The 20,917-nt window shown below is 35.7% G+C and overlaps 1 protein-coding gene across 19 annotated transcripts in view; it reads left to right on the top strand.

The window, feature by feature from the left end:
- The window catches only part of ADGRV1 (adhesion G protein-coupled receptor V1), a 332,117-nt gene that overhangs the window by 32,980 nt on the left and 278,220 nt on the right, over window positions 1-20,917 (top strand). For 16 of the 19 annotated variants that reach the window (XR_005603898.1, XR_002273300.2, XR_002273301.2 and 13 more), the window contains 8 exons: window positions 356-460; window positions 1,785-1,898; window positions 4,458-5,023; window positions 6,253-6,523; window positions 7,335-7,664; window positions 10,901-11,077; window positions 12,113-12,336; window positions 19,886-19,918. Coding sequence is in view for 15 of the 19 variants with exons in the window: in XM_020584155.2 (XP_020439744.2) it covers window positions 356-460; window positions 1,785-1,898; window positions 4,458-5,023; window positions 6,253-6,523; window positions 7,335-7,664; window positions 10,901-11,077; window positions 12,113-12,336; window positions 19,886-19,918 (1,820 nt within the window). In the remaining 4 variants the exon portion in view is untranslated. Of the gene's footprint in view, window positions 1-355; window positions 461-1,784; window positions 1,899-4,457; window positions 5,024-6,252; window positions 6,524-7,334; window positions 7,665-10,900; window positions 11,078-12,112; window positions 12,337-19,885; window positions 19,919-20,917 lie in introns of those variants that run through there. The other 3 variants (XM_010393029.4, XM_020584158.2, XM_020584165.2) reach the window with 2 other exon arrangements.

The raw sequence follows: 20,917 nt of genomic DNA, 5'->3' as shown, positions 1-20,917 counted from the left end.
TAACAAAGGAGTTTTTAATGGAGAAAACCTATTTTTAACAGGGTTAGGAATTACTTTAAACAAGTGCTCATATGCCAGTGCTTAGTATACGGTAACTATGCTCATTTACAAAAAAACAAAAAAAAACCCCACAAGAAAACCCGTTCTACATACATTATGATTTTTTTTTAATCTGAAACTTTCCAAGCTTTTTATTAGCTGAACTAATTGGTTGCTACGAAATGTATGCCGTCAGCGGACTGGTTTGTGGATTGGGTTGTCTGTGGGAGTTTGGTATTTCTATGGTAACAGTTTCTTGCTTCTGCTGTGATATTTGATCTGTGCCTTATTGCCTGTCCCTTTTCTTCCTTATTAGTCTGCCTTAATCACAGTGAATGAGCCTAGGGGCAGAAATGAATTCGTGCCTCTCACTCTAATTAGGGAGAGAGGAACCTACGGGACGGTCATTGTAACTTTTGAGGTGAGTTTATCAAAAAGGCTTCATACCTTTGTCTATTAGATGAAACTGTGAGGCCATAATCATAGTTTATCAAAGTGTTTATTAAAGTGAAAGGACTAAATGTTTACATTTCTAAATTCTTTTTCATAAAATGGAAATATATTACCTTTCAAATGGAAAACATTGCAGTTACCTAACTGCTTAATCTAAGGAAAAATGAAGGTATATTAAAAAAATTAGTATTCTCTGTCGTTTAGGAAGATATCTGAGGCAGCATTAGTTGGTATTATTAACAAACAATGTCTATTGAGTATGTAAGAAATTTCTTGTGTATTTCTTCAAAATTTATAAGCACCTGACTCTTTAATGCTTGTGCCACCTTCAAATATGTAAATGTAGAGCTCAATATTTAGTGAAATTCTGTATCTGTAAGATTGTTTTTGAATTCCCAGACATTTCAACCTTTCGAAATCATTACTTGAATATTTAGGCCATTATTCACATACTTAATTTGAATGGGATATACGTATTGCCTTTGTTGTGAGAGGGGGGATTTTTTCCTTGTCTTGTTCTGATTCTATTACATTCTTTAAAATTACAGGTAATTGTTTTTTATATCAAAATTCCTTTATCAGTTGTCATCAAAGATTTAATCTAGATGTGTCAAAATCTCAAAAGTTTTGTACTGGATGTTATTGCATACTAAATACAGAATGTATAGATGATGTACAGCATGAGATTCTTTATGTTATTTATTGCAGATATGTTTGTTTTAAAATCCAGTAAATTTTGTTATCTGCACAGTTCATCAGATTCATCTCAGAATGTAGTTTATGTACATATGTTGAAAAAAATTTACAAGATTTTCTAAACCAAAACTCTAACATATTGCCTCTAGGGGTCTTACTATTTTTTTAGGTTTTAGTATTAGCTGTAATTTCCTTAGTATCACAAGTCAAGACACAAAGGTCACCAAACCAGTAACTGCTATTATTTTGTCTAGGAAGTGATTAGGAAATGCTAATTAAATTTAAAAAGAAAGACTACCCTTTCTGTAATTTAAAAGAACCTGTTATGCATCAATAGATGTTCTCAAAGGCCTGTATGGAAGTAGTTTTCTTCCTCTTTCTCTGGGAATACATAATTTCTTCAGAGTGCCTACCCTGATTTACTCCATCTGCCAAAAAAGAGTCAATTTTCACAACTGGATGTGTGTGCATATGATCAGGAGGTGACTGAATAAATAGTAATTTGTTATGCATTTCACACACTGTATATTGGCCATTGTACTAGATTTTTACACGTTCTCTGTATATTTCTTATCAAAAAAATCACTTATTTGCAGATAGAAGATGGACCAAACTCAGCTGAAGAAGACTTAAGTCCAGCCAGAGGAAATATTACATTTACCCCTGGGAGATCAGTGTTGATTTATAATTTAACAGTGCTTGATGATCAGGTAAAAACAAGCTACTTTGTTTTTGGCTTGGATATATAGATTAACTGCTTGCTGTTCTGGAGGAACTTTGTATATTATGTTACAAAAATTATTGGTTTAAACAGGGCTACAAGTGCTTCTGCTTCATAAAGCTCAGTTTTGTCTCTGTGGGCTATCATTTTATCTTTGTAATGCTGCCTCAGTATTTCTAATCAAATAATATTTTCAGTTTCTGAACATACCCAGACTGCTCTGAGTAGATCTGTGAGGTGCTATACAGTTACAGTATAAATAATCAAGAAAGCATTATATTTTTATTCAGATGGAATACTGAGGTTGTATTGTCAAGGATGATGTTCCTTAACTAGGTACAGGTTCACTTATTAGACTGACCTTTCTATATTTAACTTTGCTGTGTGAACATGATACAGAACAACTTGATAAAGAAATTCACTAAAAAAATTATGTAGGGAAAAAAAGTGTCTGTGCCAGAAGTGGGAAACTTTAAAGCAATTCTTTTGCATATTTGTGTTAATTATGAAAAATAGTCTCCCACATCTATACTGATACTTGTATTAAGAGACTGTGCCAAACTGCTGTGTGGAAATATCTCTTTCAGATTAGCTATATTATTTCTGTAACTTATACACAAAAAGAATTCATTAGGTTTGTGGGAAGGATGTGAATTATTTTTCCTCTGAGAGGTGCTCTTGATGCTCTTTCACTTGAAGTTTGATCTATACAGCTGTGGTGGTCCACTCACTGAAAGTCTTCCACGGGCTTCCACAGGTCAATTTTGTGTAAACATCCTTTACTGATAATGATGATGGAATGCAGAAGCATTCAGTGTTACTCTCGGAATTTAATTTGAGCTGTTAGGATCTGAAGTTAAGAAAAACTGTGGAACAGCTATTGTTCTGAATTTCAAAGCCTTTTTTGTTCAGAAATTAGGGGATTGTAGATCTGATCTCTACAGTATTACATTTATAGTAATTTTATTGTGTACATTTCCTTTTTTAGCAAGAAATAATGGAAACATTGTAACAGAAAATGAAAGAGGCAAGTCAGCACTGAAAATCTTTTATATTATTGTCTTTGAAGTCTGACTGGACTTCTCATTGGTCAATCATGATGCCATTAAGAATTCCAAAATGTCCCATGTATATGAGATGTTAAGATGTAAACTACAGCTAAAGTTGTGGATACATTTTGACTCTCTTAAATGTATATTTTTAAATGATGCCAGATGGAATATTAGTTAGTCAACTAAATAAAACACAAGTTAGCATTTTTTGTAATGCCGCAGACCAACCATGTTGCACTTCAGTATAGGCGGGAGGTGGCTGAGATCTTCTAGATCTCACACTGACAACAAACCCTGGTATCAGTCAACAGCATTATGCAAGTTTCAGTGCCACAAGCCAAAGGAACTGAATCGGCATAAGCTATCATGCCCACTCTTCTAGCCCTAGAAAAGGATCTGAGGGTGTCCAGTAAACAAATGAATGTGAAAGAGAAAGAAATATTGGACAGCAGGATTTTCAGAAATTGTACTTTTGTCCTGGAATTTCTCTCAGAAGCAAGTACTACTGGTTTCCAGTAGTCCACAGTAAGATGCAAAGATCACAAATAAATACTTACTTTTTATTTATATGTACTAATAATATTTTTTCAGTTGCATAGCTGTAGCTAATCAAGATTTGGGGAATAAAATATAGAATCATAGAATCAAATAAAATGCTGAGTTGGAAGGAACCCATTAGGATCATCAAGTCCAACTCCTGGCTCTGCACAGGATACCCAGGAATCACATCACACCATGTGCCTCCATATATATATATTTATATGGTAATATAAAGCAGAAATCTCATCCTTAATTCTGTAATTTGTGGTTTATAAGCCATTATTTATTGTCTACTGCATTTGATATTGGAGAAGAAATAGCTAGAACTAAAATGTAGTTTTAAACAGTTGCTTTGTAGAAACACCAAAATCTAAATTATTGCTAAGAACAAAAAACCACTTTGTCAGATCTGTGATGGAAATTTTGTCTGGGATTGTGGGTGTGTCTGTACAAAGGATGTGTTCCTTTTCCAGTTGTATAGGGATGGATGGGCCAGGGTAGGTTCTGTCCAGAAGTTGTTGTATTATCTCAGGCACATATAGAGGTAGATCAGAATCAACATCGGAAAAAAGAAAATTTAAGTCTAAGTAATGGCAAGGAACACTTGTTTCCAAGTAGAGGTGGCTTTCAAAAATGGCAGTTGGCCTCCTCATACTCTCAATCTGTAAAGATGAAGATTTTCTTGATTCTTGGCTAATTTTTATTTGTTTTTTGTTTGACTTTCTACTCCCTTTCAGAAGTATGTTTTGGGAAATAGAGACATTAAATTTTGAAAAGGGATTTTTAGCAGAAGTTAAAAGCACGGTTTTTCTCCTGGTTATTTTAATATGAAATGAGCTTTCAAGTTTTTATCATTTCACTCATCTGCAAAATACATAAACCGTATTTCTCAGTATAAGTGTTCTGCATATATTTGAAATGTGACTTACACTTGATTGCTAATACTATTTTTCCAGGTACCGGAAAATGATGAAATCTTTGTTGTTTGTCTGAAGAGTGTGGAGGGAGGGGCTGAAATAAACAACACAAAAAATTCTGTTTGGATTAATATTAAGAAAAATGACAGTCCCGTGCGTTTTGTTCAAAATGCTTATATGGTACCTGAGGAAGATGAAGTGGTAACAATCCAAGTGGTTCGTGGTAAGGATGTCAGTGGAAAACTAATTGGACCTGATGAAGACGAAGTCTCTGTCAATTACGCCATCATAACTGGGGATTCAACTGCACATGCACAGCTTAACGTAGACTTCCTAGATCTACAGCCAAATACAACTCTTGTTTTCCCACCTCTAGTTCATGAAACCTATTTGAAATTTAAGATCCTTGATGATGCCATACCAGAAATTGCTGAGACCTTTCAGATTATGCTTCTTAAAGAAACTTTGCAGGGAGATGCTGTTTTGATTTATCCATCTGTTGTTCATGTCACTATCCAGCCGAATGATAAACCCTATGGAGTGCTGTCAATCCACAGTGTTCTGTTAGCTCACACTGTTATCATTGATGAAGACAAAATTTCAAGGTACTACAGATCTTAAAATCTAGTATCTAGTCAGTTTAAGAGATTTGTTTGTAATTGTTAAGCATGCTTAGGATATCGTTAAAAGTAATTATAAAATCACTACTAAAATATAATGTAGTAATCACTTAGTGTGTTATTATCAACTATATCTGCAAAGATTTCAAGGAAATGGAAATGTCTAATTATGCAGAAAGTATTTTAAAATTGATAAACTGTATGTAAATAAGCCATAACTATTCAATCACATTATCAGAATAGTGAAAACTCCTTAATCTAAAGGTAGGATCAGTGAAGTTGTGATACTACTGCACACCAGTTCAGTGAGAAATAGATTTCTGTCTTCCATCCTTGCTATATATTTGTATTTACTGTCTATAAAACCAGTCTCTGATTAAAGAAAAAAAAAAGTGTTGTGTGTCTCCCATGAAATAGTTACCTTAAACTCAAAAACAGTTTAAATATTTGTAATTTTACAGAGCGATTAAAATCAAAACTCTGTACAAATTTTATAGGCAGACTGATATACAATACTGACAATCTCAATAAAAGTGTCTACTGCTAATTACTGATGGTAGTATATCCCCAAAGAAACAAATAATGCCTCAAACTATTATACTATGAGAAATTTTGAAAGAATATTTTATGGTATGTAGAACCCAGCACTTGAGTATTCATCTTTCTTTTTTATACCCAGTAAAGAAATGAATCCTGCTTTCTAAATGTTTGTAAGTCATGATTTCCAGACTTTTTGTTGTAGTCATTCACTTCCCCGATTCAGGCAACATGACATTTCCAGTATCATAAATATCAGTAACTGAATATATTTTCAGGACAGAGGCAAACAGTTCATTCAAAAGCATTATTTCAATGCTCATGCCTCACAACTGTTCATGATGTAGAAGAGGCAAAAAGTTTTCTGAAATTTGATTTGTATTTCTCAAGGCAAATGTAAAACCTGCCAAGACTCCACTCACTTCTCAGTATTTTTCTTGCTGTAAACAAAGTGAGATCTAACACGTATCTTCAGAGATTATTACAGGGAGCTCATGAATAAACAAGTCTTACATATGTGCTATGATTTCATAAACTGTAAACCTTGAGTCAAATGTCATTTGAAAGCAGTTAAAATTTATACCACTTCGGTCAGTGTAAATATTTTAGGGAATTGGTAACCATGCATGCCAATAGTAATTATGATTTGTGTTTTTTGTTTTCATTCAAAACTGTAGGTTTGAAGGGATCACAGTTGTAAGAAATGGTGGAACACATGGAAATGTTTCTGTTTCCTGGGTTATAATTCGAAATAACAGTGATCCCTCACCTGTGACTGCAGACCTCCTTCCAGAGGCAGGGGAGATAAGTTTTGCTCAAGGACAGATGCTGGAGACACTTCATCTGAACGTTATTGATGATGATATACCAGAAGAGGCAGAGCCTTATCTTCTGAAACTCCTAGCTCATACAATACAGGGAGGTGCCGAAGTCAGTGAGCCATCTGAGGTAAGTTTGCATTTAGAATTCTTTTGGAGAAAATAATAATGAGTAATAAAGACTTTACCAGTTTTAATAACATTGATTGATAGTTGATTGATTGGCTGAACAGGTGAAAGGGTTTGGTCTTGGGTAAAAATCAAGCAAACTAATGCTTAATATAATCTTTGTGTATAGAGCCATGTCTAAAGTATTTGGCTGGGTGTAGTATACAATGCCAGACCTTTTTACTGTGGTAGCATTCAGTTCAGATCATTCCCAGTGCACATAGATGGCATTGAATAAATGCTGTCTCAAGTGACTGCTTTCTAACAGAAGACAGGAAAATTATTTTAACTTGCTCATTTGCTGTCTTAATGATTACTGACATGTTTTACAGAGTAACAACTTCAAGGGGAAGGTTTGGTGATTAAGACTGTAACCTCTGAACTATTAAATAAAGGGTGGCTAGCATTGCTGACAGTTCTGTGACTCGAGTCCCTGCTTTCTCTTCCTCAAGAATTGTTGGAATGAGCTTGGTGAATAAAATGAAATTCTTTACAATCTGAAACATTTTTAAATTATTCACTTTGGCTGCTGAACCAAAAAATAAGTTATTCAGAGCTCATTCTGGCACATGTGGTGAGGCATAGTGGGAAAGTTACCACTGTCAGTGCGATGCTTCTTGTGTATAAAGAATACTTCGGGGCTGTTAATCTGATTTTTTTCCTGGTGCCAGTTCACTAAGGAGAAAAATGTGTGGTGACAGTCAGGAGATGCTTTTGTCAAGGCATGAAACTATGGTATAGAATAATGCAGCATGCTGTTTTCTGCTTTGCAGCTTCTGTTTTACATTCAGGACAGTGATGATGTTTATGGCCTAATAAAATTCCATCCTTTGGAGAATCAGAAGATTGAAAGTAATCCAATGGGACGCTTTTTATCCTTGAGTTTTGCAAGGGAAAGAGGAACAGTTGGAGATGTGCAGTTGTTTTATACCTCACTGTATATTCCAGCTGGAGCTCTGGATCCTGAGAGAGCGAAAGGTGGCATTCTAAATGTGTCTAGAAGAAGTACTTTCATCTTTCCAGAAGGAAAAGCACAAGCTACTATAAATATACCAATACGAAATGATGCATTTCTTCAAAATGGAGCTCATTTTGTCATACAGGTATCTCAGCTGTGTTTTGGGGTGGTTTTTTAGCCTATGTAATATAAAGGATATAAAATAGTAGTGGCTCCTTCCCTTTTAATTTAATTAAAATGATTCTTCCTGGTTAGGAAAAAAAAAAAAAGGAAAGAAAATAGTAGTTCTGTAGCCAAGAATAATTTTTTATTTAGATACAGCTTCCACAAATATGCTATAAAGAGCTTTATTCCTAATCATTATTTACGAATTGCACAATTTAAAAAAATACACTGCTGTAATAGGATTCAGTTATTAGTCATGCAATTTAACTAAATGCTATCAATATTGCAGGGGTTAGTTGCCTTTTCAGGTATGTTATTCTGGGTACCCCTTGGCTTTCAGTTTAACCAAATTAAGGCTCCTAATTACAGAAGTATGACAGATTTTAGAAATTACAAGCAAGGAAATGTAAATTAAAAATAGTCAAATATATGTTTAATTTATGTGCAGCTTTGACCAGAGAACTTGAAAAGTTCTTCTGGTTTTCCCTGTATGTGCCCTTTTGGTTTTTCTTGTCTTTTTTTTTTTCCCCCCTCTATCTGAGTTTTTAAGAAGGGAGATTGTGTCATCACTCATAAGATTGGCTGGAAAAATTCACTAAAATTATGCTTTTGAAAGAAAATGGGTTTTCCAAAAAATATTTATAGAAAGATTTAATATTTTCCAATTACTTTTTTTTTTTCTTCATTTTTCACTGAAGAAAATCAGGTTTGCATACATGGTAGCAAGTTATTGTTCTGATATGCTGCTGTGAGAGATCCTGGGCATTGTAATCAGTAATTGTTATAATTATTTTCTTATCTGCAGTTAAGATGACCGCATAATCTCTATTTCCTCTAATTAACTATTGTCACTGTCTGGGATCATGAGCCCAGGGAACAATCCTGATACACAGACAAAGGGGTGATTTGGCACATCCAAAGCATAAATCTCAAAGTAATTTCTTAGTTCTTTTTAATCTTTTTGTTTTAAGTCAGATGTCTTCAAAATTTTCAAATGGAGATGTTGACATGAAATCATAAACGTAAAATTTGCTTGTTTTTGAAGATTTCTTCCCTCCACCTCCTTCCTCCTACATTCTATTAAAAAAAAGAAAAAGATCAGAGAAAAAAAATTGCCAGAATCATATTATTGTTTTAGTAGCTCACACTCCTTTTATGTTCATAGTTAGGTAGGGAATTGCATTCTGAAATATTAGGATAGGTTAGTGTGTTTTACCATCTTCTTGAGATCTGAAAGATCAAGAGAAGAATTGAATTATCTAATTCCAAGATCCTCTCAGGTAGTAGATTATAAATAACATTGCAGTGTGGACTATGGACAAGATGTGTGACAAATGCTTCAGAATGCAGGCACTTGGCCTGGCTTTTCAAACTGCAGATTCCAGGGAGTTGGGGGTGTATGTTCTGTACTTTCTGCATGAACTATAAAAATCTTTTAATTTGAATACACAAAATCAAAGGCAACTGCCAACAAAAAGAATTCATTTAGAAAAGGAAGAAAAATACCCCTATTTATCACTGTGACAATCCTTCTACATTGTGAATAGTCTCCACAAGTATATTTAGAATGAGATTACAAGATTTGTACTAGGCCCAGTAAAGGATCAGCTCCGGAATTGGGGAAGGAGTGGTGGAGGAAGAAAATTTGGCTTAAACAGAGCAAGAGAATGGATAGAGGAATTGGAAATACGAGATTAACATTCTTCAATGACATCTTCAATTAAATAACCTATTGTTTGATGTGCAGACTACTTTTGGTATGGACAGGAATATTAACTAATTTAATAAACTGCTTGGCATTATCCAATTCACAGTGCATTCTTTTTTTCCTCATGAGCTGATTTGCTTTTAGAAGAAACACTGAATTTAAAAAAAGAATCTTAATATTTCATTAATTATTGCTTTAATCTCAAAGTTACCGTCCATGATAGTAACAAAGGGAATTCTTTCAGCTCTGTAGTATTTCAGAACTTCTGCTGAGCTAACAACCACAACAGTAGTCCACTTGCATGGTGTTAATTGGGGAATTACCTCCTACTCTAAAAGAAATCTTGGAAAACAAGGAAACAAAGAGTCCTGCCCTCTGTTCCTCAGACTCCCAATAACTAGCTTGTGTGGTTGAGAATCAGTTTCCAATTACAGTGTTTATAAAAGAAATCCCATCTATCATCAAATAAAATGTGCATGAATATTTTTGAGCGTTCCTTGAACAACAGTAGAACAAAATATTATGTAGTCTGAGTATTTTGTATAAATTGGTTTTAAGAATCAAAGGGATTTAAAACTCATCAGTTGAAAGGATGATTCATGATAACCCTATGGATTTAAATAAGGCCATTTTGCCCTTCTCCACTAAAACCTGTATGGTAGCATCTAATAACTCCAAGGGAAAACACCCTAATGGGAGTTAAGAGGTGGTTGTCATTGGTGGTTCATGCGCCAGTGAAATGTTTACAGAAGTCTATACAAATCAGTCATGGAAACATCTGTTAATATGTTCCATGTAGACAGACTCTCATGGTGGTATAATATTTGAAAGGAATATTAAAACAAATAAAACAAAGAAAGTCCTTCTTTCCTTGTCATGTCAATGCTGCTGATGGGATAAGTGCAGGGTATTTTCCATTCAAAGAAAAAACACACATTTTTATATTTCTTCTTAATATAAATAAATCATCAAAAATATGGTAATATAAGCAGAGAGTACAGTTTTGAAATCTTGTATTGATTTTCAATTCTGAAAGTAATTCTAACATATTAGTTATTGTAAATAGAGAAGTTCTTACACTTTTTGAGAGAGGAATTAAGATTGAATCATTCTTTGGCTTCATGAGCAGCTGCAAATTATTATGTTCCCAGTGACTTCAGCAGATTTTTATCAATGCATGGCAAAAAAATGAAGTTAGAACAACATCTGGGGTGCTTGACAGATCAATTCATAAATCTAGTAATGAGTTACCCAATTTAGAAGGTTCATTCTCCCTCTACATACATTTACTTGTGTACACAATTTGTCGGAGAGGTATACTATTCTCCTGAGAAAGCTCAATGCAGAGCTACTTCCACATTTTTGTAATAGCAATATTGCTGGTAGGAGAAATTTATTCTGGAGGTGTTTTTTTCCTTGCATATGACACTTATTCCAAAATGTCAGAATAGTTCTTGCTTGATACTAAGGCTTCTTATTTCTCAAGTTTTTCTTACTTTTTCTCACAGTTGGAAAAAGTTGAGCTGCTGAATAGAATTCCTCTTGTCCCACCTGTGAGTCCTAGACTAGGTGAGATTCGAAATATTTCTTTAAGGATTACTCCAGATATTGCAAATGGAGAAATAGGCTTTACTAGCAATCTTCCAATTATTCTTTCCGAGCCAGAAGAGTTGCCTGCTACAGTGGTAAGTAAACATTTTTATATTGTCTCTTGATATGGAAAAGTTATTTGGAAAAAGCAGTTTGCTATATCCACTGTAATGTTTGAAAGTTAATGTGAGAAAAATCCTTCCTCCACGTTCTGTTTTATCCCAAATACTCTCCTGCTTTAAAAAACCAAAAAGGCAAAAAAATTGCTAGTAAGATTCATGTGTTAGTCATCAGAGAAGTGTGGTTGAACTGATGTAAGCATCCAGAACTGGTTAGGTCTTGATGCTCACATGCAGCAGACTATGCTGCAGACAGTTTAATTTCTTTTCACCAGCTGTAAAGACACTCATGTAGAGTAGGACTGATATTGCTCCCAGATTTCATGGAAGTGTCTGTGTATTTTATAGTTGACTTACATGTGAATATGTAATTTGGCTTGCTGGATCTGTTTTCTAATAAATATGCTTTTTTTGTTTCTCAGTACCCAACAAAACATTTTCAAAAGCATTTTCATCCGAGTGCTGTAATCCCAGCCAGAGAAACCCTTTATAAAATGTCTTTTCTTACGTTTTCCCTTTTTCCCCCTACTTGTCTTAACTGAAATCTTCCCTCAAATCCTGAATCAGAGAACTTGCTTTTCATCCTCAGAATAAAACTGCTGGTTTCCTTAAGCAGAGTACAGGCTGGAACTGTACTATAAGAGCCAGAGTAAATTATGGTTGTTACATTTAAAAGCTAGGTTGTCTTGATGAGGTGGGCACTGGTTAAATCAGTCATACAAGGTTTTTTGTGTTTATCAGTGCTAAGTGAATTGTCATATTAGTAGTCTGCCACCCTCACTAGGTATAAATAAATATATATGTCCAAGTATATTATGGATAGATGATTAAAAATATAAGATTCAGTATATATTTTCACTGATATACCATCTTGGATTCATATCTTATACATAGGTATAATTAAAAAACCCAAGGCGAACATTCTGGGGCTCATATTCAAACAGTAATTTGCAAAGGGTTAATAGTTTTTGCATCTAGTTTTGCAAGTCACAGCAGACTCGCGTTTTACAGGTTTCCATTGCATTGCATCGAGATGGGACTGATGGTCAAGCAACAGTGTTTTGGAGTTTGAAACCCTCTGGTCCTAATCACAAGGCAATAACACAGGATGATATAAGTCCTTTTAATGGCTCTGTTGTTTTTTTATCTGGACAAAGTGATACTACAATCAACATTACGATTAAAGCTGATGATATACCTGAAATGAATGAAACCGTATTATTAACTTTGGACAGGTATTGTACCTTTATCTTTATTCATATGTATTGCTTCTGATAATCTATATATAACAATTTGGCACAGTACTAATTATGAGGTGTTGCCTCCATTGTGTTGATAAGTGCCTGGAGGAATATTGGGGCCTTGATCCAGACTATATATGGAATCTTCCTTGATTTGTGACCAGTGTAAGAAACCATGTTGTGCTTATTATCTAATGACTTAGTTTTGTTTATATTTTGATTAAAATAAAGCATGCTACTAAAAAAGTTCGTTTAGATTTGATCTTTAGTTATAGCTCTTGATTACAACACTTACATTTTCAGAAAAGTAATATCGAGTGAGATAATGGGGAAAACTGTAATGAATAGTAATGAAGGCAATACATAACTGTGTTTTTCTCAGAAGAGGTTTATAGTCAGGATGTTGTTGCAGAGTTAGATACTTACATCACAGTTCCTGGCTTCCAAAATAGGCCAGTGTGACTATTACCACGTGTCTGAGCTACAAAGGGAGCAGTGGTGTTTCTGAAGCACAGTGTTGTGGTCGCCCTTCTGTGTGACATCAGGATTGCAGAATAATTAACACTGTAAGAGGCCTCAGGAGATATTATCTGAATGTGAACACTGTTCAGAATCCTTGAATTATTTCATATCCAGGAGTCTTTTTGTTTTATTAGCAAGAGAATCTTGGCTATTTCTTCAAGTCCTGTTTCAAAAAACTCAGATGTATATATAGTTTAGAAATACTACCACTTCTGCTAATACCTCCTAATAATCTGAGGTGTATTTTTCCCATTTATTTTTCTGGAAACATGCTAAGAGAGATCTGCCAGCTGCAATGTCTGCATTGAACATCTACTACTTACACAGTCCTTAGCTTATGCAGATATATCCTTGCCATATAAAAGGAGAGCAGACTAGCTCTTGGGAACTTTAACACCAGATACTCATATAGAATACATACTAGCAAACCAGAAACCAGCTCCTCAAGCTGCTGCTCATCTTGTTTTTTGAGCTTTATTCTATGGCACAGTAAAGATGCTGTTCCATTGCAGGATTGGTCTGCTTCTGTAGAACCTGGCTGGTGGATGCGTCTAGTGCAAAATGAATTATTTCATTCTATTTTGGATACTCACTGTGTTGAAAAGATGGTCCTGTTCAAGACAAAACCAAATGGAGCCTATTGCAAGCAGTTCTCTGTTTTTCTTCCTGCAGATGAAACTGGTTTGCCTAAAGGTTTATTAGAGTCTGTGGCACAAACAAAGAAACTAAGATTAGAAATAATGATTGAAGTTGTGAAGAAGTTGTGTAAGGTGGCCAAAATGCTGACGTGGAAGGATAGGAGACAATTAAGTACACAGAGGAAGTGGGCAGCATAAAAGATTAACTTTTTAATATTGGACAGCTCTACAGTATGTGTAACTACAGCTTCCGACTACTTCCTCTGAGTAGTAACCCCATGCCTTGAAAATTATGTCTAAAAGGGGATTGAATTGGCAACAGAACAAATGCAACCACTGTTCGGCTTTTGCTATGTATGCTGGGAGTAGCAGGTTCTATTGATCATGAAGTGGCTGGTAAAAATTGTGCCAGCAGTAAGCAGCTTTCCCACACTTGGCAAGATCAGAGAGTGAAGTAAAGAACAGGTGGTCAGGCCAGGAAAAAGAAGTAAATAAGGAGGAGATAAAATCTGAACTTTTCTCTAGACCTGGATAGTGTCCCTCAAGGCTATGAGTGAAATTTGGCAACTTTAATGTGAGCAGAAGCCAAGAATGAAATGACTGCAAAGATCATCCTTTCAATACTGGAAAGGACTCTTCAAAGCAGGGGTGAATGATACTGGCAGGGCAGGGTGATGTGTGTGAGCTTTTGGTATTGCCTTCTCCATAGTTTGTGCTTTCTGGATGAACAGAAGATTTCAGTTTCCAAGACTGGCAGCCAGCACCTCACAGCAGTAGTGAATTACCGTGAAAACAAAGATGTACTGTGCTGTGGATGTGCTTGCAGTGTTCGATACACTGTAGCATAAGTCAGTAGAAAAATAGAGCATGTATGGACTTTAATGAAACTATAGACATAGAAATATGTTCAGAAGCATTCTATTTATTGCAATTTATAATAGCATGGGCAAGATAATACAATAATTAGTTCTAACAGGGATGTATTATTTACAACTCAGTGATGTTGTTAAGGCAGTTTATGTTTTAAATGAGCTTTGATTGTACCCATAATTACAAAAGAAACCTTCCAAGCCACTAAAAATAGTATTTTCCTTCCTTGCTCTATGGCCACCATCTGTAGGCCCTGGATATTAAAAATAATTATGAATGCTGTCCACAAAATGGAGGCCAATGTGTTTCATTAAGAATATGCTTATATAGAGACAGACGAGCTATAAGGAAGCAAGATAACTCTGTACCTGCTGAAGCTTCTTCATATTTTCTTTCTTTAGGATCAGCTTCAGTTTGAATGCCTCCCATATCTGAATAGGCCTGAATTGAGACTAAAGATAAATAAAGCCAGAGGTCTGTAGTGAAATCTGATTGTTGTTTTTAACTTTTGCACAAGAAGTTCTGCTATTGGCAGTTATCATCCCCCCAGTGCAGGTACACAGCTATAAATTTGGCAGTTGGCACAGCTGAAGGGCCAGGACCCTCATGGCCCATGGCTTGTGTTTGTTCTCTTAAATGAATGGTGCTGAAAGTGAAAACCTCTGGACTTTAGGTTCTGGAAACAGCAATACACAAATGAATTTATTTTTATTTTGGGAAAATTAAAATCCAGGAACAGTTCAGTGTTTAAATAGTCTTTAAGCTCAGAATCTTTTGGTCATGACTCCCATAAATTAAGGTGCCAGAATAGATCCATGTACGTGTATATGCATCTAATTTATATATATTACATATTTTCAATGAAGCAGAACTGATGCAATGTAATGTGGAGATTTTTATAGTTCTTGTGATTTCTGTGATGGGATGCAGGGTGAGGTACTTAACACCTTCTTTGTATCAGTCTTCAGCAGTAAGACCAGTTATTCTCAGGGCAGCTGATCCCCTGATCTAGACAGGTAGACAAGGTCAGAGAGCAGACTAGACCCCCTGAAACCCGGGAGGAAGTGGTTAGTGACTGGCAGAGCTATTTTAGCTGGTCACAAGTCTATGGGGCTGGATAGGATCCATCCTAGGGTAATGAGGGAGCTGTTTTAAGAGCTTTCTAAGCTGCTCTCCATCATTTATCATCAGTCCTGGCTAACTGGGGAGGTCCCAGACAACTGGAAGTTGGCCACTATGATGCCAATACCCAGGAAGGGCTGCAAGGAGGCTTTAGGGAACTACAGGCTGTGAGCCTGACCTTGGTGCCTGGCAAGGATATGGAGCAGGTAATCTTGAGTGGGGTCACACAGCACCTACAGGATGATTGGGGGATCAGACCCAGCCAGCATGGATTTAGGAGGTGCAGGTCCTGCCTGACCAACCTGATCTTTTATGATCAGGTGACTTCCCTGAGGGATTGGGGGAAGTCTGTGGGTGTTGTCTGTCTGGTCTGCAGCAAAGCCTTTGACACTGTCTCCCACAGCATACTCCTGGAAGAGCTGTCATTCCACATCTTGAATAGGTACACTCTTCACTTTGTTAAGAACTGGCTGGATTGGCTGGGCCCAGAGAGTGGTGGGGAATGGTGCTGCATCCAGTTGGTGGCCAGTCACTAGTGGTGTCCTCCAGGGATCAGTGTTGGGCCCTGTCCTGTTTAGTATCTTCATTGATGATCTGGATGAGGGGATTTACCCTTAGTAAATTTGTGAATGACATCAAGTTGTACAGGAATGTTGACCTGCTGGAGGGTAGGAGGGCTCTAAAGAGGGACCTGGACAGGCTGGGTTGATGGACTGACATCCAGTGGCATGAAGGTCAACAAGACCAAGTGGCAGATCCTCCACTCGGGTCACAACAACCCCATGCAGAGCTACAGGCTGGGGAAGAGTGGCTGAAAAGTGGCCCAGTGGAAGAGGACACCTTTTTTGAGATACCTGATAGAAGAAAGTCTTTTAGAGAAGTATGTTTTTAAGAGTACCAATAGCACAAATTCACAGTTCCTGAATTGTGGGGCCCAAAAATGAACACAGCACTTAAGCCAAACCTATGTTTAACATTTACACTTTAAAAAAAAAAAAAAATTCTAAATTTATGCAAGGCATTTTTGTGTCTAAGAGATTACTTAATGATAAAAAAGTTTGCAAATCATGGAAGACCCATTTAGAGAACTGCATACTGTCTATGTGCCTTAATTCAGGGTGTAAGTAAAGCTGTTGAATGAAGTTTGCAATATTTTTCTAACTTGGGGATTTCCTGTGGTTAGTGCCTATTTCAAAACTATATTTATTTTTCTTGAGTAAATTTTCCATGAAGAAATAGATGTGATCCTATAAGAATTAAGTCTTTCAGTGTAAAATGTTGGCTTTTACTTCAAGGCCTTGGTCAGATCTTGTTTTGATAGGGAAAAAGTTATTTGAAACTGGTAATAGAATGTTTATATGAGTGTTACTGGACACCTACTGCTAGCTTTCATTACTTTTCAAAGTAGTAACACCATATGTCTTCTGCTGTGAGTAATACAAGTTAAAATGGCCTCCAAAATCAAATAAATTGTGGATTAAAACTGGAGAGAAGGTGTTCCCTCTGATGAGAAACATTGAGGAATTTATAATGTGGCCAATCCTCCTTGAATACTATTCTTTAAAGCTAGGTCATAATTAAGTCAGTAGATAATCCTGAAAAAATTTAAGAAGTAGTGAACACAAATCTAGTAAGCAAATTTAGTAACATTCTACAGGAAGTTTGAAGGTACCTTTTCTGAGATACCTGATAGAAGAGAAAGATTTTAGAGAATTGTTTTTTTAAGAGTATCATTAATACAAATTCACAGTTGCAATTCAGTTTCTCATGGGCTTTTCAAAACATTAACTTTCTTCAGAATTCGAGTTCTGGGTTCACAGTTATCAAATTCAAGCACATCTCTTAACAATTATTATTTTATATGCAGTAATACTTATTTTATAATTGCATGTTATTTTAAACTCAGTCAAATCTTCTTTCTGTTGTGTTTTAGTACTATGCATTTTAAAAAGTGAGGAAACATTTTGGAGCTTCTCTTAGTCGTCCTAATTAATCTGTAGTTCTTGCTAAGTAATAATTAAGGTATTTTTTAAAAAGAACTTCTGTGATGACTAGCCTTTTCAGATGAGATTTGTCATATGGGAAGTGGGGACAGCCTTCAGTCCATGAGGCAAGGCTGTGGTGGTGGGGCAGGTTAAGCCAGGAAGACGTCAGGTTTAGATGATAGTCACCAGGATTAGGCACAGCTCAGTGATTACCATACAGATCCACAGCAAGAAGAAAACTCCAAGGTTGAGCTAGGAAGTCACTTGATGGATCCTGGTCCAGGGTTAATATAAAAATTTGTATATGTGTACCTCAAAATGTAGACACAATCCTGTTGGATTCATTGCTCATGTAATGGCAGATCTGAGTTGGAAGCCTGTGCCTCGTCACTTCTATTCCATTTTGCATAGGCTGTTTTATCATGGAATCACAGAATAAGCAAAATTGGAAGGAACCCATCAGGATCATCAAGTCCAACTCCTGGGCCTGCATAGGACACCCAAAGAATCACACCGTGGGCCTGAGAGCATTGTCCAAACACTTCTTGAACTCTCTCAGACTTGATGCTGTGACTACTGCTCTGGGGAGCCTGTTCAGTGCCCAACCACCGTCTGTTGTTTTTGAATAGTAACCACCATTTAATGTGTCAGACCTCTGGTAGCAACCTGTCCAGTCATGCTCAGAAAACATGGTCAGATCCATCAGTCAGTCAGTCAATCAAGTGACCCTAGTTTTGAAAATGGAACTTGGCTGGAGAAAAATATGAAATAACAGTGGTTTTAGCAGTGGATGGGCTGAATCTGACCAGCTGCTCTCTAGCTTCCAAGTTCTCGAGATTCTGATCTGATTCACACTGTGACTGTTAAAAGGTAGTAAGTATTGCCAGTCTTGTCAGTCCTTTCAAAGTATACCTGGAGATACTCAAAGTACCTCCTCATGGTACCTTGGAACTGTGTAATTTCTGCTACCCCTTGGATTTCTGTAGAGCTGCCCTTGTGCATTTCAACATGATACTAGATTGTAGCACTACTCCGCAGTTAACATGCCCTTTTATGTCTGAGCTCAATTTGGACTCATGCAGTGTGACTTCATGAAGATGAAGGAGATGCTATATCTGGCATGTCCTTTCACTTTTTGATGATTGTGTCTTAACCACTTAAGCTTGTACATACATACTGAAAAACAACTTGAGATAATGGTTCATTTGTATTCTCTGCTGTGAAATCTATTACCAACAGCTTAGTAATACAATTAAATTTTAGCATTTAGAGCAATATAATGAAAATATAGCATAAATTTTAGCTCTGGAATTTTCACCTTGACTTTTTAAATTGTATTAATGTTTGATGATTTTGGAAAACTTGCATAATTTCTGAAGGAAGGGAGAATGTCTTAATATATAGTATTTAAAATGAAGCCTCATTGGGAATCACTGAGAAATTTCTATTAAATCAGATCTGCTATTTGAAAGAATACAGCTGCAAGTATATTTGCTTTATTACCTCAAACTTTTGAGCGAACTCTTATGTCTATTGAATTCTGAATCTGAATTCTTTTTGAATTCAAAATTTCACTTTATAAATGCTTTGTTAATCTGTTATACAATTATAAAAGTAGATACAGGTTTTATATTAAATATATACTTATTTTAGATTAAGAAAATAATCTAGACATACTTTAATTAAATTACATACTTATTGCAGAATAATGTCCTTTCATCTGACTTGATGTGATAGTTTTGTTATATGTGCTTATTTTCCTGTTTCTATTTTCTTTGCTTGGTTTTTTGGGGGTGGGGTGGAGTTTGTTTTCTTTTTGTTGGTATTTTATTCTGGTAATCTGATTAACTGAAAAATTGTCAAAAATAAAGTTTGATGTGATTTTGTGCTAAAGTAGTTTTTGACATGTATGTGTTATAACTCCCAATGTACTTACTTGTTTTTATCATTACTATGTCAGACTGATGAAATAACACATAATGGAGGCATGTTGATTGTATTTTTTTTGAGTGAAGTGTTAGATATAAATGTGGGCTGCTGGTGCAGTTGTGAGCAGACCCAGAGGCTGACAGTGACAGAGCTGCTGGAGGAGGGCTGGGTAGGGCGTACTCTGAACGGACCTTGACATCCTGAATTGGTCATGGGGTCATTTCTCCCCAGTGGGGACTGCCCACTTGCTAGCATCTGTCAACAGATAATGCCAAGCAAGGAGGTTCCCATAAAAGGAACATTATGTGTTTGGAAAGGGAAAAGAAAACTTTGTGGTGCTGTTGTTGTTATTGTTATCATTATCTAAGACTGGTACTATTGAAATTCCAGGAAGTGGCACTTTCATTCCTTCCCCCACCCCTTTTCTTTCCTTCTTTTCTTCTTTCCTTCTTTCCTTCTTTCTTTCTATGTTTACAGGGTAGAGACAGAAAGGTTTGTCGTGTACTTTGGGTAAGTGCAGTGAACTGTGGTTTGTCTTCAGTGAACCGATGCTTTGTTTTATGAGTGATTAGTTTGGACAGAATCTGTCAATAATTTCCTTTTTTCTCAGGAATCATATCTTCTACATCTCTCAGACAATGCTTGCTTGCCCTTTGATTTTTAATTTGATGGCATGGGTTTCTGGCTTGAAGGCTTATTTAGGATTTGTGAATGATGAAAGTTATTAATGCATGACTCAGTGTTTGATATTCCTGCGCTTGATTGCAATAATGGATTAGTTGTCTTAAACTGCCAGAAACACAATTTGTCCCATCTAAATGCCTGAGCTGATTAGAACTGTAGAGAAGTTTTCTGTGGTCAAAGATGAACAGTTATCTTTTTTTGAGTGACATACCTTTATTTTATATTAACACAAGTTATCGTCTGCTGACGTATTTTTTTTAATATTCAATAAACATGACATATTACCCTTTTAAATAGATATTTCCTGTTTGTTCATTGAATTTTTCTTCCAGAAAACATGGAAGATGCACAGGAATCTGAATTAATAAACCAACATTTAATAAGCTATATCAAAACCATCAGTCTGAAGGTGCATTCTTTATGCATCTTTCAGTAGTAGTTTTTCTTGCATTTTTAATGGCATGAACTTAAAACAATGTAATTGAAAATTAACATCTGAGGAAATGAATGCAAGAAATTTAATCTCTCTTTGTTTAAGTGATTTTGGATCATCTCTTATGTTTTGATCCAAATACTCCGTAATACTGAATGTGACTCTAAATTTTTAGTGCACAGTTCTATTTCTTTTCTTTTGTGTTGTGTGCATGTATGACTAAAAAACCCCAGAACTATCAACTATAAAAAATAATCAGAAAACAGTAACTTCAGAAACAAACTTTAGGGTTTTTTTTGAAAATGAGTGGAACACACTGATGTGTCTTTCTGAATTTATTATAATCTTTGTAGGTAATTGTTCTAATAATTTATTCATAACATTCATCAGGA

The sequence above is a fragment of the Corvus cornix genome, chromosome Z, assembly GCF_000738735.6.
Source record: "Corvus cornix cornix isolate S_Up_H32 chromosome Z, ASM73873v5, whole genome shotgun sequence".
In the NCBI taxonomy this organism is placed as follows: Eukaryota; Metazoa; Chordata; class Aves; order Passeriformes; family Corvidae; genus Corvus; species Corvus cornix.
Note: the sequence above shows the minus strand (reverse complement) of the source record. Positions and strands in the feature narration are given on the sequence as shown.